Below are 17,181 nucleotides of genomic sequence, written 5' to 3' on the forward strand. Positions count from 1 at the left end.
ACATATTACTGCCAAGCAGTATGTATCTGTGACATAATCAAACTATTTCCCCTCAAACACCAGTGAGGTGGATTTCCCCGATGCCTGTGGTGTTGAAGTTTATAGAAAACCAATTTGTACTCAGAATGCCTAAAACATTTTAATACAGCGCATACGATTCCATAGGGATGAGTCTTCTGTTATAGTTCATCGTGCTGAAGTACAGTTCTTGCCTGCTTGCACTGGTATGTGACGATCAATGAACTGGGATCAATTCATAGTCGTCTGTTTCTCTTCTGTCTGTCTTCTGTAGTCTCCAGCTGACCGCTGTAAGAAGATCCATGCCGGAGATGAAGTCATTCAAGTCAATCATCAGACTGTGGTGGGCTTCTTATTGTGAATATCTATGTATACTGTATGTCGTAATGATGTATCCAAAGTTCCACTCAGCCTTATAGCGTCTTTCAGCTCATTTTTGGGGGGTTTCTGGCCTGCAATTTCACTGTGCTGGTTCACTCTCAATGCTCTCATACTTTAGTGAAATTTTTTAGCCGTTTTCAAAGCCCTAAAAACTGCTCAGCAGACAAAGACTTGGACTATCTGGTAAACGTAGTGGAACATTTAGCAGCTAAAGAGCCAGATATTTCCCTTAGGAGTTTGTGGAGCTAAAATAGAGTAAATATTGGACTTATATTCATTAGGTGGCTAACACGTTTGACATACTGTATCAACCTGAGGGGAAAAGGATAATATGATGGTGTTGTGTTCACAAAAAAAATGGTATTGCAAGTTTCACGCCATCAGAATAGATGAATGTAAACAGTAGCTTTCAACAGGGATTTAGTTGAAAGGCCAAGGACCCTTTATCGGAAAGAGAGACAGAGCAGGGACCCCCCACTACATATTGAAATTGATTTGCATATTAAACTGGTCCTACAATAACATGTAGGGTGGCCTAAAGCCTTTGTGGTGCAAAAGCTCTATTGTACGGCTCAACGCACACACCAGCGCACAAGTATAGACATCATGTCACTTACATGGGCTATAGCAAAAGCTCTACGTGGAGCCTCCGCAGAACCATAAATCATGCTTTAAGCTTACATTAACTGTATTTGTGGATGGCTACCTTAATGGCTACCTTACAGACCAATATGCCTGTCATCAGTGTTACATTTTAAAAACAAATCACAAATAGGCTGATTTATTTATGCTAATAATTTGTTGGACTCATGTTATGTATATTTTCAGATGTATTTTTAATTGTCTTTTTAAACAATAACTTGGGTTGCCCCTGCAGTATCTCTGAGGATCCCAGCCCCCTGTTCAAGATCTGTGATCTAGGCCTTGTATTATCTAACCTGTCAATCAAAAGAGAATTTAAAGCCAGCTGCAATTATGTGTCTTGAATTTTTGTGGTAGGGCGACCCGTCTGTTTACAGCTACACTGCAGATTGTACCCTTACTTTTACAAGGTGAAAATGCACGCAGCATGCATCACAATGACTGTAATCAAATCCTCAAACCTTCTCTGCACCTTCTCTCGCATTATGATCAGATCTCAGGTCAGTCCAGTAAATGCAATTAAGCTAGTGTGGTTGCCTTAATTGAAAACGTATCGCTGGTCACAAAGCACCAATGACTAAAAGGTCAAAGTGAGAGCCATGAACAACAAGAAAACTAAGTTCTGGGAACCTTTATGGTAGCCAATTTTATTTTCGTGGACAGTTTTTTTGGTGTTGGCATTGTTCCGTGAAAACTGTGGCTAAAAACGCAGAGAGATATATGATAAGATACATTTGTTTTCAAATTGAGGGCAGGTTACATCACATAAAAGCTCTATAGATAGACTTACCACCTCCACACCCACTTGCCTTGCACAGAAGGCTCAACAAGTGAGATCCAATCACGACGTGGAAAGAATTCAAACTACAGGCTGAATACAAATATAATGCTGCTATTGTGTTATTATCCAGATGATGATAACTGGATGCTTTGACTCTCTCCCATCCACAGGTGGGCTGGCAGTTACGTAACCTGGTCGGCTCGCTGAGGGCAGATAAAGGCGTCGTGTCCCTGACCCTGAAGAAGCGTCCACAGAGCACGCTCAGCTCGGCCCCAGCTTTGCTGAAGAACATGCGCTGGAAACCCCTAGCTCTGCAGGTGGGTGGCCCACATAACTCCCCAGAGCATTCCCACTCCCTGTACAACTGCAGCCATAGACTGTAATTAGGTCAGGATTCTGTGGCTCACTTTGGTGTTGTTTGCCAGCTGAAACACACTGGAATGAATGTGAAGGGGAAATTGATGGCACTTTCCAACCACATTCCCAGTGCACTCCCAATTATTAAATGGAGCTCCCTAATTATCACTGCTTATGTACACAATCAGGAGGAACGTTGTTTTTCCCTGCCCTCCATCATAGTTTTGTTGTGTGTGACCAAAGATACTCTTTTTGCTTATTACAACTTTTTGTTAACCTTGTCTTCTAAGAATTAGGTCCATACTGCTTATTTTGATTTTAATACACTTTGAAAACCTGCCTGGAAATATTTGAATCTGTCACTTATTTGTAACACAGACTTTCATAAAGACGCGCCATTTCAACAAAAACACTCACTGTAAACACAACCTATCTTTGCCTTAACATCACAACAAACATGTTAATGTAGCAGATAATTTAGGGAAAACAAATGAAACACGTTGTGAATCAACATTTTGCAGAATTGTTTACAACTTGGCAGTAATAATCATTAAACAGTTATACATGTTTTGGTATGTTGATTTGAATCTTACATCTTCCTGTTGCAAATTTGTAGTATATTAAAGTGGGTTGACTGGACTGGGTTGCTTCTTGTTGTACTCACCAAATTGACAATAGTCAAATAACAGCAGTCTGACTGGGCAAGAAACATGAGATCTTAACCACTTTATTACGCACGATGTATGGAACAGCAAGCATTGAATACAATTGAAGCAGGAAGTTGATCCGTTAACTGAAATGGATGTTCACAAGGGACGATATGCGCAATCCATTTCATCTAACCCAGCGAGATTAGTTTAAAACCTGTATGACTTTCGGACTGCTGGTGTTTCTTACCTCCATCTTTTTAACCTTTCTTTTTAATGATGTCGCCACAACCCTAGCAATTTAATTACCGTACATAATTTGCAGCAAACACTCCGAAGGTTTAGTGGTAGAGGTAGCCGACTGCCACTATGGTAAATTAATGGGTAGAGTTTGTTATTTATGTGAGACTTACCTGAAGCAAATGACTTGATTATCGTATTGTTATCTTTATCTTGCATACAAACAGTTTAAATATATTAACAGGAGCCACCACCTTATTTATGGACCACCTAAACATGCTGTTGCCCCATCAATGGTCTGGAGGCAACTGTTCAGAAACAACTTGACCACAAAATGAAAACACCCATATTGGCTCCAACGGTTATTATGACTAATAGTGATCAGAAAATACGATTTTTACCTTTGAACAAATGAGCCATCCCGCACCTTGCCCCATTAACTAATCCATTCATTCCAGTCATTAAATAAATAAAGAGAAGTTGAATTGTCTTTCTGCAGCCAACCAGAAGCCCGGGCAGCAGTTCGGCCACACCCTCAGGCACACCCACCAAGAGCTCCGCCATCCAGGACCTTTACATCCCCCCTCCCCCTGCTGAGCCATACATGCCCAGGTACAGTGTTTATTTTTTCTTCTCAGAAAGTAAAAACCGGTGACAGCAAAGAGATGCTTTGACTTTGATGTGCAGTTGTACAATCTGCCTCTGCTGTTGTCATAGAGATGAGACAGGAGCCTTGCCTGGAGATGAGGCATCTCGTAACCACGTCGGCGTCAGCGTTGCTAAGCGCTCTGAGTCACCAAACTCCTTCCTGGATCAAGAGTCTCGCCGGCGAGAAGAGGAGGAGCCCGTGTACTGCACCACGCCTACATATGGTACGCTCTTGTAATGAGAGAAAGAGACTTCAATCTCATTTGGCTGTGTTGAACCACTTGAAAAAAACAATCATGAGGCTGGGAATCCACCTGCCAGCCCGAGGCGGTCAATGAAAAGTTTTAGAAAGCTCTTAACAACGGGGATAAAAGAAATCAAACCTTTGCAAGAATCCTACATATCAGAATATAAAACCTCTAGGGAGAATATTAGGTTTTGTAATTGTGTGTACTTGTAGGAAGGCTGAGGCCCGTCTCCATGCCTGGGGAGTGTAACTGGGTGGGCGACTATGAAGATCCAGCCAAGCTTAACAGAGAAAGCCGCAGAGGTGAGTGCTGGCGTGTGGAATGCATATGTGTGTGTGTGTGTGTGTGTGTGTGTGTGTGTGTGTCTGTGTGTGTGTACCTCCCGAAGAGCCTGTTAGATTCAGTTAAATGTTCCCGTCTCTCTGTATTACGAAGAGATCTATGTGTGTGTGCGGGGGGGGGGATCAATGCGTCTCCATCCCTTTCCTTTAATTCTCCCTGTGATTAGCATCAAAGAGAAATGAAATAAGAGGGGATGAGAAGGAAAGGTAGACAGTTAGTACAAAGGCAGAGAAAATGAAAGGCAGGCATGAAGGGAGAAAGAATAAAAGAGAGAGATGGGAGGAGAAGGGAGAAAATGAGGTATGAGAGGAGGCAGAAACAGGAAAAAAAAGAACTATTCTCCCTGACCTCCACCTGAATCACTCACGCAGTTGCCATGGCAATGCCGACAGCAGCTCTTCTCAGTGTCTCACTTTCCTCTGGCCGCTGCCTAGCAACCAGGGGAGGACAGGGTGGAAACTGTGAGGAGAGAGAGCTGGTGAAACCTGAGTTTCCTCCACCCGGGGAAGCGATGAAGAGGAAGTTGGTGGACAAAAAAAAAACTGACTTAATAACATTGAACCAGAACAAATGTAATAAACACTCAAGTCAATACTCACACATGCTCGGACACATTCTGTCACATCACAATTATTGTCCCTGACATGACAACACATGATGGGGATCCATCAGTCCACCAGACATATCTCAATAATTATTGTTTTTATTTTACGGTAGAGAATTAGGGCCGCTAATTCACAGAATTAAAAAAAGTCAGAATTCTGAGATTCAAGTCAGAATTTTGACTATGATCTCAGAATTAAAAAAAGTCAGAATTCGGAGAATAAAGTCAGAATTCTGAGAATAAAGTCAGAATTCTGAGAAAATGTCAGAATTCTGAGATTAAAGTCAGAACTCACATACATTTTTCACCAGTGGCCCTAATCCTCTTCTGTATCATTTTGTGAAAACTTGGTACAATACTATGTTTTTACACTGGTTTCAGTGTTGTAGACGTCCCTAAGCACTCGTCTCACTGCTGGTAGAGCTAGCAGCAAAGAGCAGAAGCCAGCAGGCAAGTGTTATTTGATTAAACTCCTGATGTACTTACAAACTTCCCAATCCATTGATTTGCGGGTACACCTATTCATACTACTACAGAAGTTTGATATAAATTCGGGCATTTTTAGTGGGGTCATTTACAAGATACACACATGGTTCCAAACACTGACCAGCTGATAACGCTAATCGCCCGATGTTTGACCCAGGTGGAAAAGCCTCTGGAGGGCTGAAATTACACTGAACCATCACTTTAAGAAACAGGTAAAGGTTTTAACTCACCCTTAATGCAGGATGTATGTATTTGATTGGATGATTTCACAGAAGCGTCACTGATGCGTTACGTGGGACTGTCCGGCGTGGACGAGAGGACCGGCTCCGATGACTACTCCTCCCACACTGCTCGCCCGGGCAAACGGACCAATGACACGGCAAAACGTGCCAAAAGACGGAGCCACCACAGCCAAAGCCCCTCCCACTACGTCCTCCAGACAAATCAAAGAAATTCTCCACCAAGAGACCCGGCCTCCATTTATCACGTAAGTCACTCATTAAGTCCTTCCTCCACATATGTTTTATTTACATCAGCTAGGCCAAGAACATTTTGTATGGATCAAAAAATGTAGCATATTTATTAGAGAGCTTTAGAGGGATCCTTGCACGGCAGATTCATTCTCACAATATCACAAGATATGCGATAATCGCCGGATCACACATCACGTGAAAAATCCACCTGTTAGGCTAAAAATAATAGTGTTTGTGTCCAAACAGCAGCAACCAAATCAATCAGCATCCAGTAAGCAGCTACAGCGTGGCCCTGCCCTTTTTTTCCAGTTTCCAATGGTGGCTTCTTAGAGGGTTCTAAGTAACAAACAGAGATGTTCACAAGTCATTTTTTTGAAGTCGAAGTAGAGTCTCAAGTCTTAGAGCTTGAGTCCATGTCAATTCTCAAGTCTTTGAGGGGTAAGTTCAAGTCAAGTCTCAAGTCTTTTGCAACAAGTCTAAGTCAAGTCTTAAGTCTCGCCATCTCATCTGTCCCTAAAACTGTATTACTAAATCTTATTAATTCAAAGCATGTCCTGTAGCTACAATCCATTCAGTACAGTATCAAAATCAGTTTTTATGGGGTCTACGCAACATATTAACCCTGGCTGTCACATCATATGGCTACAACTATAAACATTCAACACTTTGCGATGGTTAGCTTGTTACCTGTGATGATATATGCTAAACGTAAGTCTCTTTTACTCAAAAAGATGTCTAACGTCAATGTGGAAATCAAGAGAATAGTTTCAGCGCCACACCAGTTACAGAACAATACGCATCTCAGTGTCCGTCCAAATTACACACAGTAGGCAGTTGGAACTCACTGTTATAATGCCGTTTATTTTCTAAGTGTTAGTAGGCTCAGTGAAATTGAGTTCATCGCGAGGGAGATCCGCCTCAGAGGAGGAATGGTTAGTGAGACCAGCGTCTCCACGGCAGGTGACAGTGCACACGGATCCGCTGCACCACGAATGAATGAAGTGATGAACTGGTAAATATATTTGCAGAATTAAGACAGTCAAGACGGCCCTTTGTTTGGTGACTGGGTACACCTTGTTCACTTAATAGCCTCTAAATCATCCAAAGGATTAATTAAGTATCACATAAGTTTGCCCACCCGACACAGCGTTTTGTTCTTGGGGAGAAGGATCCGTGCGTCCTGCCTCCTGTGCGCCATGGATGTTTGGGCCTCAGCATTAGCAAAACACTTTGCAAAGGTTAGCGTCTTACCTGTGATGATATACTAAATGTCTCTTTCACATTGCAAAGTGACTGACCTATCTGGGCGCGTCTGGAGATGCCTGTTGAAGTTCGACCCTTCATCCCACATCATTTTTCTTGGTGCCACACTTTGCATGTAGCTGTTCACTTGCTGCCACTGTTTAATATGTTATTGAAAGAAAAACTAATGGCAAAAGGCACAAATCTGGGAGGACTTGGTGTCGCCGTTGTTGATGCAGTTTTTTATATGAGTGCGCACACATAAGGCATAGTGCATGCATTTACGTTGCACAATATGGCAAAAGGCAGGGGACATGCAGCTCAGTTATATACGTTGGGGATATGTGCCAATAAGGAAAATAGAAATACATTACGTTTAAAAAACAATAATTGCATGAAAACAGGTTGTTGACATGTCTCGAAGCTTGAGTCCAATAAAGTCAGCTGTTTGTGCAACTTCAGTGCGACTCGAATCAGAGTCTTAGACTTGGGTCCCCATCTCTGGTAATAAACCATCCGGCTTGTCAGGTTACTTTAGAGGTGCGTGTAGGCAGATTTTGTGACCCCTGGACAGAGCCAGATTAGCTGTTGCCCCCTTTTTCCAGTCTTTGCGGTAAGCTTACTAGCTGCAGCTACATATTTAATGTACATACGTAAGAGTTGCCTTGATCTTCTCTTTCAAGTCTTGGCAAGAGAGCACATAAGTGCATTTCCCAATATCAAACTAGTCCTTTGAAAGAAAGTCAACACAGCAACAATCATCAAGCATCAAACATGTTGCCAAAACTTGATAAAACATTTACTACGCGCATTTGAAGTGTGAAAAATACACCTCATTCTTCCTTAAGTTGCAGGTAGATTGCATTCTATAGCTGCAAAATGGGGATCTAACAAGGTTAAGAAACCCCACAGACTTCCCCCTCAGTTGCCTCCTATAAGGTAATAGGGGCCTACTAGTTAAATGAGGTAACACTCTGCTTCCTGTCTGATTTGTTTTGATGCAACCAGGACTCATTGGAGCGACAACATTTAAGCTTTCAGCCGTGCTGAAAAAGTAGTGAAGTGTAATCCGTGCAAATGCTGACTTGTTTATTACCCCCTGTAACTTCTATGACATCTGTCCTCCCTGCCTGTCCGTCTGAGCTCTCAGGTCCAGACAGTTCGTTTGGCTGACAGGGACCTTTTCCATTTTGACAGCATCTCTTTGGAAATTAAATGTCTTTCCACGTGCATGTGTGTTTACAGTGTGCACGGGTGCTGCGATGGCAGATGGCGTATCAGTGGGTGTGGGCGGGCCCATGTCATCTGTCTTGGCAAAGCGTGGGACTGCGAATAGCCGAGCTCCAGGCTCTGGCGTGGAATATCGTGACATCAGAGATGATCTGGTGTCCCATATGACCTGTCGAGAGAGGTCACATCTCAAATGGCATTTACGTTATCTCCAATGTCCGTCACAAATAAATGTCCATAATACTTCTTAGAAATCATAGAAAATGAGACTCCAGAACTTGCATGAGAAACATCTCATTTTTAGGTTTTCTTCAGTATCAAAGTAATCCAGTGACTCAGTACATGCATGGGTGCACTGCAAACAGGAACTGCGGAGGCTAATTACTTTCAATGCATTATGTATGGCATTAGTGGTGCCAGTTTATCAAATTGTAAACAAATAAATGAGGCTCAAGTTGTAGCACATACAGATCTTAAAAAACCCTCTTTTAGATGTTTGTCCTCACATTTTGCTTACTGAAATTTTCTGTTTTAATCTATTGGCTCGCTTGATCTTTTCCTTCATCACCTGGATGTCCTGTTGTGCCACCCCTCCCTTCCTGTCCCTTTGTTCTATGTTTAGAGGTGTGACAGTCACCAAAGTCCTCCATGAGGTTGACTTTTCCACCCCAGCATAAGTGCACCTCTGTGTGCGAAAGAGATAATGAGGGGAAGAGTGTTTCCCTTTGTATTCAAGTGTCTTCTGCCTCCTCTCCTCTGTCATCTTTTATATCCCATGATTCTTTGCAGCAAAACAAAGGCCACTGATTCACCCTGACAGCTTGCTCTGTCCTCATCTCACCCTCTCTCTTCTTCTCTCCTTTCCAACCCGCTCTCAGACATACCAACAGTCCTCTTCTCTGCAGTCAAAAAACAGGAAGAAGAATAAAGGTAAGCAGAGACGCCACCTGTTTGGTTTTCTTTTCATTTTTTTGCAAGTTGCTGTCACAGTCCAACACTTGCTACTCATTCAGTCTCTCTTACACCAGCCTAATGGACTTTGTACAAAAAATGCGAGAGCAGCTGCTGCTTCAGTTGAACCAATTATTTTAGTTGCACTTCATTTTATGGGTCTGTAATTTGCTAGAAGGTTTCAAGGAAAAAACATGTTTTTTGGTACAAATTATAGACATAATTCTGAGACTTTGAATTGGTTGTTTTGTGTTCATAGGCAGAACCGGAAGAATTTCCAATAACTAACAGGCTCCATATTAACCCACATAGATATCCATTCATTATTCTTTTATTATTGGAAACTTAATTCTTTATTGGGTTCTTGCCTGTAGACACCCATCCACATTTCCCATCCACACATGATTTTAAAACATTACAATATTCTGTTTTGCATATTCATTAGAGCCAGATACGGTTTGTCTAGGATCTATTAATATGCAAATATTGCTCATTTCATCAATGCCGAGCGCGAGAAGTCTCCTACTTCAATGAAAATTCAAAAAAGTCAAAAAAGCTGCACATGCTAAATATTTTTGCATGTGCAGCTACACTGGCTGTGCATTAACTAAAAGACTCATGGTAGCAACTTATTAAACATTAACATTTAAAAATGTTCCAAAATATTTAATTTTTCTTTGACCATAAGGAGTCTTTCATTACACACGGTCCTATTATACAATCTTTATTCACAGTATCAGTCAAAAACATGGTACATAGGGCTGACAATAGAGTGAATAATTACTTATTACTTGTATTTTGTAAGTGATCATTTAGTTAGAGATGTATTTTCTGGATTAGGTCTGCAACTAAAAACTATTATCTTTTATTTTTTGTTGCTCATTAGTCAATTTTAATCTATCAAAAGGCCCACCAAAGTGACAAATGGCCCTGACAATTTGCCAAAGCTTGATGATCAACCAACTGCCAGAAACATAAAACAGAGGAACAAAGTCAATCTTCCCATTTGAATGCTGCAATTTGCTAACATTTTTGCTTAATAAGATGTGAATGTTTAGTTACATGTCAAAATTGTTGCTCATTTGTTTTCTGTATGATGACTAATTGTTTAATTGACTGATCATTTCAGCACATCAGTGTTTCAGTCATATTAGTGCCTTTAGCCCATTTTGTTTTGGTAATTGTTAATGTTGATGCACAGGTGAAAAGATGTCAATCAATCACAATGTTGTGTTTAAAGACTCCCGTGAGAGACAAATAAAAACTAACTTCACTGACCACAGCGCTCTATATCCCACGAGTTGGCTTTTTTTTTTTTTTTTACTTTTGGACTTATTAACTTCTTACTTATTAAGTCTCTGCAACAGAATAATTTCAGTGTTGGGGGAAAAACACATTTTGGTGCAGAGGCCGTTGTATTAGCATTTTAACACATCACGCTAATTACTCCGATTTTCACAAGTCCAGACGGGAATGCAGGCGAAGCAGCTTTCCTCCGTCCTGTCTCCTTCTGTTTGCTCTCTACTGTACCGATGAAAACCAGCTCATTTAGTATTGCTTTGATTTACTGTAAAGATGAAAACTACTCTATTTTGGTGACATTTTACAACTGTAATATGCAGTATGTTTTAACATATGTACTGTATAAGGAGACGTTTTGTTTTATTTTTTTAAACAAATGATCCCATGTTTTTCTCTCATTTCAATGAGAGCAAGTGTTTATCCAAATGTCAAATCCCTTACATGCTTTTGCTTCTTCTTGTTGGGATGATTATACTTCCTATTTGTATTTTTCTCCAACTCCCTGGCATCAGTGTCTTAGCCTCTTCGACCAAAGATTTTTCCTTTCTTTCTTTCACCACACTAACGAGGATCAACATGCTGGAAGGGATTTTCTGCCATCGTGTGAAGCGCCGAAAGCTTTAGCTCCATCTGCACTTTTTTGGGCGACAGCTTCATTTGTTTACAGCAACTAAACCAAAGTTTGAAACTGAATGTGATGATGTTTTATGGATCGTTATAGTAGTGCCCTTATCAACAAGTAATTAAATATTAGTTACTCCTTTTGGCCCATGGCTGAGGCCATCGCCCTTTTCTCTCCTAAAAGCAGAAATTAAATTGGTGATGATATCATCAGGCATTAGTTTGGAACTGCTGTTGCATAGAGAATGCAGTGGAAGTAAAAAAGCACTTCTGTACATTCCCAGGATGTAATGTTTTCATCAGAGAATATAACCAGTAAATGATCTGCAGATTCTCTCTAGACTTCAGCACTTTTAGCTTCCTTATGTAGAGAGTATAGAGTTGTTTCCTTTAGAGATCTACTCTACGCTGCACTTTCCATTGCTGCAGAAATAAATGGAATATTGAATTGCATCCCCTTTAAAGTCATAAGACTTTTGATACAGCACAATAAAAGTTTCTCGGCAGCCCTCGATTGGGAGCCAATTTCCCCTGGTAATCTCTAATGAGAAGCCAGTTGTGAAAAAAAGTGTTACAGGGCTTGTATGCCAGAAGGAAAAGCCAATTCTCTTTAAACACCTCTTACCTTACCGCAGGGCAGCAGCGTTCTGTCAAATCAGGAGAATGGACTGCTGCCAAGATTTATTACAACATTAGGATGTGGCATTTTGTGAGTGTGCACTTACAAGCACCTTTTCAATGACAATGTTCCTTGAGTTCAACTCATGCTTTCTTCGAGTGTTCTGGTTTTGTAACACACACGTCTGTTTCTTCTGTGTTGTTCCAGGACGAAGTTTGGCCTCCCTGAGTCGGAGGCGTGTTTCCTGCAAGGCGCTGGGCAGAGGAGACTGCGAGGGCTGGCTCTGGAGAAAGAGAGATGCAAAGGGTTACTTTTCACAGAAATGGAAGAAATACTGGTTTGTTCTGAAGGACAACTGCCTGTACTGGTACATCAATGAGGAGGTGCTTTTTATACGCCTTTTTAAGCCTCTTATCTGAATCTTTATTGTCTCTAAAACTATTTTTAGCATCCCAAAAATTGTAACATATTTCATTGTGTTTAAAACAGTATGTGGAAATTTGTCATAATCTGTACTTGCTGTAACTTAAGCAAGCATTTGAGGAGCAAGTTTTTGTGAGTTAGGGTGGTTCTGTGAAAAAGACAACAGGAGATAACACTGTCAAGTTACCCTGAAGTGGAGCTGAACGCTAGAATATTACAGATTCCAGCCTGACTTTAGCTTAGATTTGTGTAAAGTATAAGTTCTCTCAAGTTTTTAAAATGTTTGATAAATGTTTCAACGTCAAACCTCATGGTCCTTTGCGATGCTAGTGGACAGGGTATAGGGTCTAGGATGCCTATTAAATGAATTGGTATGAAATCTATTACCGAAATCCCTGACCTTTTAGCTATGGCCACCATGAGGTTGACATTTGTGAGTTTGTTTTTAGTGAGTTTAGGTCAAACGTTTCGGCCCCTCTGGACCTTCATCAAGAGTACTTTTTATTAAATGTCTGGAAACATTACTTTTTTGTAAATAAACGATAACGCTATAGCAAGAGCAGAGTTCAGGATTTGTTCCTTTGTTTTCAAGTTTGTTATCTTCCATGCACCTGCACAGACATTTTTGGGATGTGTGAGTTGTTTCCTCAAAATAGTGACTTTGGGTCAAAATGTCCACTTCTTTTCAGTACTTCAATTCATAAGCAAAGACTTGAAAAACTAATGACTCAGCTGCACATTGTGTTTAGAACCAATTAGCAAATGTTAGATGCTAACACTAAATTAAGTGTGAATTCACACTGGTCCCACGGCCAATTATTCCTGAAAACAATAGTCCAAAAAATGTCCCATTGGACCAAAAGCCCATTAGTCCAACAACCCGTCATCCCAAAAACTAAATCTAACTGTTCCGAAGGCTCATTGCTCCAAAAATACACACTGGAGTTGTTGGATTCCAGTCCAGAGACTCGGCTAGCATGGTTTTAGTTACATAATAAATGCTTTCTATGAACTTCTGCATCACACATGGAAACAAAGTGACGTGCAGGTTGACACCGATTTGTAGTAAGTCATCATGGCCGTTCCAGGCAGTGACTTTTCGATCAAGCTTTGACACAAGTGAAGTGAAAAGATTCATCTAAAAATCATATTGGACAGCGGTGGGGGAAAGCTCTACATTGTTGTGATGGAGTCCTCATTTCCCAGAATCTCTACTACGAGTGCAAAGGTAGCATGGCCCATAGAGTCACAGCCACATGTAAGGGAAATAAATCACATTGAAATAAACTTAGTATTATTCTTGATCTCTTTTATTATTCTTTTCAGGATGAGAAGGCTGAGGGTTTCGTCAGTCTTCCAGAGTTTAAGATTGACCGGGCCAGTGAATGTCGCAAGAAGTAGTAAGTGCACGTTAAAAACTTGTCTTTACGGTTTACTGCATATTCATGTGTTTACACTCCATGTGCAGTTTACACGCAATGATGTATAAATGCTTTTTTTCCCTCCCATTACGCTCTAGTGCTTTCAAAGCATGCCACCCCAAGGTCAAGAGTTTCTACTTTGCAGCAGATGGAGTGGACGACATGAACAGGTAAAGATGGAAGAAGGTTACGCAGAAGGGCACACCCCCTGCTGGGTGGCAGGAATGCAGCTTCCTGTTTACAATCCCCAAAGCACAAAGCAACTATGTTTTATTTGATGATCAAATAAAGGCCTGTTTTTTTTCAGGCATTGATGTGTATGAAAAACATCATTTGCAAGGCATATTTTCATAAAGACTCAAACTTCGACCTTTTCTGTGCATAGAATCTCCCAAAAGGTGCTGTCATTTACATAATCCTCTCGTTACTGCACAAAGGATGTAGTTAAAACGTCAGAATTAGATGTTTTCTTTGCGTTTCAATTGGGTATTTTACAAAATTCCTCTAATAGGTTAAATTGCAGGGGAAACGATAAGAATACTGTTTATTTTAAAGAGAAATAAGACTTTTAGACATTTAGTAAGTAGTCCGAAGAGAAGAGGTAGCAGTGCTTATTTGAGCATAAAGACTGGAAGCAGGGGCAAAAACTAGCCTGGCTTTAAAACCCAAATATGTAGTTTGGTTTTTATACAGATGCAAACGAACAAGCTATAACATGTTCAGTATTTATCTTTAGAGGTGCTGGTAGACAGATTTGGTGTTCAGTAGTTGGACAATACCTCCTAGCTGAATCGCTCTGTTTCCAGTCTTTATGCTAAGCTATGCTAAGCTAACCACATTTGGGCTCCAGGCACGACAGAAATGAGTGGTATTTTAGTATTCTCAGTTAACTCTTGGCAAGAAAGCAGCTAAGCAAAATCCAAAATATTTGAAACTGATTGTTTTTGATATACTGTACTATAATCATGATTCCCTGTTGCTGGGTGTTCCTCCCTTCTGTTAGATGGCTGAGTCGTCTCAACATGGCCGCTGTGGGCTACGCCGAGCGAGAGAGGATACGCCAGGAGCAGGGTGAGGGGGTTCATTCAGTGACTTGCTGACGGGCACTTTAGCATATGGTTGCTAAGGATATTGTCTTTAAGTAGCAAACACACTACTGCTATTCCTATTGTACTTATACAGTACCTGTATGGTATTCATGGATGGATGGATCTGTATGTTGTATGTTGTACCTTCAATACACAGCACATGGATAGCTGTGTTGTAATTCTGGTTGAACCTTAGGCTCTAATAGTGCTATTCCTATTGCACTTATACTTGTATAGTATTTGTATAGTATTCATGAATGGATGGATGGGTGGATGGGTGGGTGGATGGATGCTGTTGCTGACTGTCTTTGTGTGTTTTTCCTGCAGATTACTGGAGTGAGAGTGAACATGAGGAGGACACCACCTCCAGCCCCAAACAGGACAGTCCCCCACCTCCATATGACACATACCCACGGCCTCCATCAGTGAGTCACACACACACCTGTATTACACATTCATATTAAGTACGTGCTGTACTTGAGGCAACAATCACGCTCAGTGTTTTTCCACAATTCATCTTAACAGTTATTGCCAATTTAGCCTACAGGAAGTGGTGCCGCTAAATTTGATATAATTGATGCTATAATTGGTCCTCACGCTGCTTTGCTCCACATTAAATGTCTTGTATTTTTTTAGCCTAAGATAAAATAAAAAACAACTGCTATGACAGCACTGTTTTGTTTTAAATAATCAGAAACACAGAATTATATCTGAAAATACTTGTGATAAATAGTTAGCCTTTTAGTCAAACACTCAATTCGTATTTTTTCTCTTCCTGTGTCTCCCTCATACACTAATATAATCATCACCCTGCCTTATTAAGTGTAATAGATACAACTGAATGAGACTAGGCGAACAATTGAAGGCTGCCACATTTCCATCTTCCCTCTCTGTGTGTTAGATGAGTGCCTTTTTGGAAGGCCGGACCACTCGACTGTCCTCCACGGAGACGTCCCGATCACGCTCTTCCCAGGAGGACTTCCTCTGCGGCGAGCCTCCCGTGGTGTGTGCAGAGCCGCAGTACCATCCAGGTCCTCTAGGGGGAGGCACCACGCACAGCGGGAGGAAACCAGGGGGCAGCAGCAGCAGCGACGTGCAGTACAGATGTGATGCTGTAGAGGTGCGTGGCCTTGCACTTAATTTTCTGTGAATATTTATGTCAATTAACAGTAAATTGTTGACTGACTGCATTTTCAATTTCTTTAGCGCCACCAGGCCAAAATGTAGTTGCGTATTGCCACATTCAGAGAATGAAAACGTACATTTTTAAAGTTGAATCTAATCTAATCTAATTTTTAGCCCCATTGCGAGAAAGGCTCTGAAGGTAGTATCAGCGTGTTGTTTGTTCCTGCAACACTCCTTTAATGTTGGGTATAATTAATATTTCCATGAAGGAGTCACGTGCAGGCCTTATTTATTAAATTTATCACCGCTACAGGGATGGGCATAATTTCTACATTTGTGTTCTCACATTGAATTAAATAGCTACAGTACCTGAGTTGTTTACATACTCACAAAAACAATTGCGACATAGCCAGTAAAGTGGTCCCGCCTGGTCCAGGCTAACGCCGCCATGCTAACCCTGCTAACTGGAGGACCAGGCAAGCGGGCCACGGTTGTTTACAAGGTGCAGCACGTTCAGCGGCCGTAGCCGACGGCAGTGAGTCAGTTTAATCCAAGAGAGGGGGCTATAAATTTGGACGAGAGGACTGTGAGTTTGCAGTGGGGTTAGCGATTGTTGCCGTAATTCTAAGACAATAAAGTGTGTATTCCAGTCGGGTGGAAAAGGTCGGCGAAGTTTTTAGCGGTTCCTACTGTAATTCTAAGTCGAGGAAGTGTGTCGGTCAGTTGGGTACAGCTCCGCGTGAACACGGGCTTTATGACAGCCAATAAAGCCAGCATCTAACGTTAGCTACTCCGCTGTGCTGTGGAGTAATGTATGGCTATGTGAGACAAGCATCTAGCAACATTGTTGTGAATGTTGCGGTCTCAGCCTGGCAACCTCCGTGAACTTCGAGTCTGGGTAGGAGGAGGAGGGGGCGGGGCACGCAAATCTCTCCAGTATTTAGAATTTGTACCGCAGTAACTATTTTAAACACTAGCTGTCAGTATTACATATAGCAACCGTTAAGAGTAATATTGCTTAAAAATAATACTACGTTCTATTTGTCTCTGGTTACCGTAGTACCGTTCCAGTCCGGCGGGGGGCAGTAGTGAGACAGGCTCACCGGGCCGCTCTTCCTCGTCTCAGAGACGTTCATGGCAGGACTTGATTGAGACACCGTTGACTGAGGCTGGACTGCACTACTTACAAACTGGACCACTAGGTAACACACCACATGCTTTTTGGATCCAATCAGCTAATGTCTCTCTCTCTCTCTCTCTCTCTCTCTCTTTCTCTCTCTCTCTCTCTCTCT

General features: G+C 41.4%; 1 protein-coding gene and 1 long non-coding RNA gene across 3 annotated transcripts in view; both read left to right on the plus strand.

The window, feature by feature from the left end:
- The window catches only part of cnksr2a (connector enhancer of kinase suppressor of Ras 2a), a 53,560-nt gene that overhangs the window by 30,277 nt on the left and 6,102 nt on the right, over positions 1-17,181 (plus strand). The window contains exons 8-21 of one of the 2 annotated variants that reach the window (XM_034861943.1): positions 293-361; positions 1,993-2,139; positions 3,566-3,678; positions 3,784-3,938; positions 4,175-4,264; positions 5,667-5,881; positions 9,218-9,269; positions 12,040-12,215; positions 13,582-13,655; positions 13,775-13,846; positions 14,680-14,747; positions 15,092-15,189; positions 15,666-15,884; positions 16,950-17,091. In XM_034861943.1, the coding sequence (XP_034717834.1) occupies positions 293-361; positions 1,993-2,139; positions 3,566-3,678; positions 3,784-3,938; positions 4,175-4,264; positions 5,667-5,881; positions 9,218-9,269; positions 12,040-12,215; positions 13,582-13,655; positions 13,775-13,846; positions 14,680-14,747; positions 15,092-15,189; positions 15,666-15,884; positions 16,950-17,091 (1,690 nt within the window). The remainder of the gene's footprint in view (positions 1-292; positions 362-1,992; positions 2,140-3,565; positions 3,679-3,783; positions 3,939-4,174; positions 4,265-5,666; positions 5,882-9,217; positions 9,270-12,039; positions 12,216-13,581; positions 13,656-13,774; positions 13,847-14,679; positions 14,748-15,091; positions 15,190-15,665; positions 15,885-16,949; positions 17,092-17,181) is intronic. The other variant, XM_034861944.1, reaches the window with a different exon arrangement.
- On the plus strand, positions 16,248-16,553 carry LOC117937758. The gene is made up of 2 exons (XR_004655237.1): positions 16,248-16,379; positions 16,445-16,553. It is a non-coding gene; the product is annotated as an uncharacterized LOC117937758 (long non-coding RNA).

The sequence above is a fragment of the Etheostoma cragini genome, chromosome 22, assembly GCF_013103735.1.
Source record: "Etheostoma cragini isolate CJK2018 chromosome 22, CSU_Ecrag_1.0, whole genome shotgun sequence".
Lineage (NCBI taxonomy): Eukaryota > Metazoa > Chordata > Actinopteri > Perciformes > Percidae > Etheostoma > Etheostoma cragini.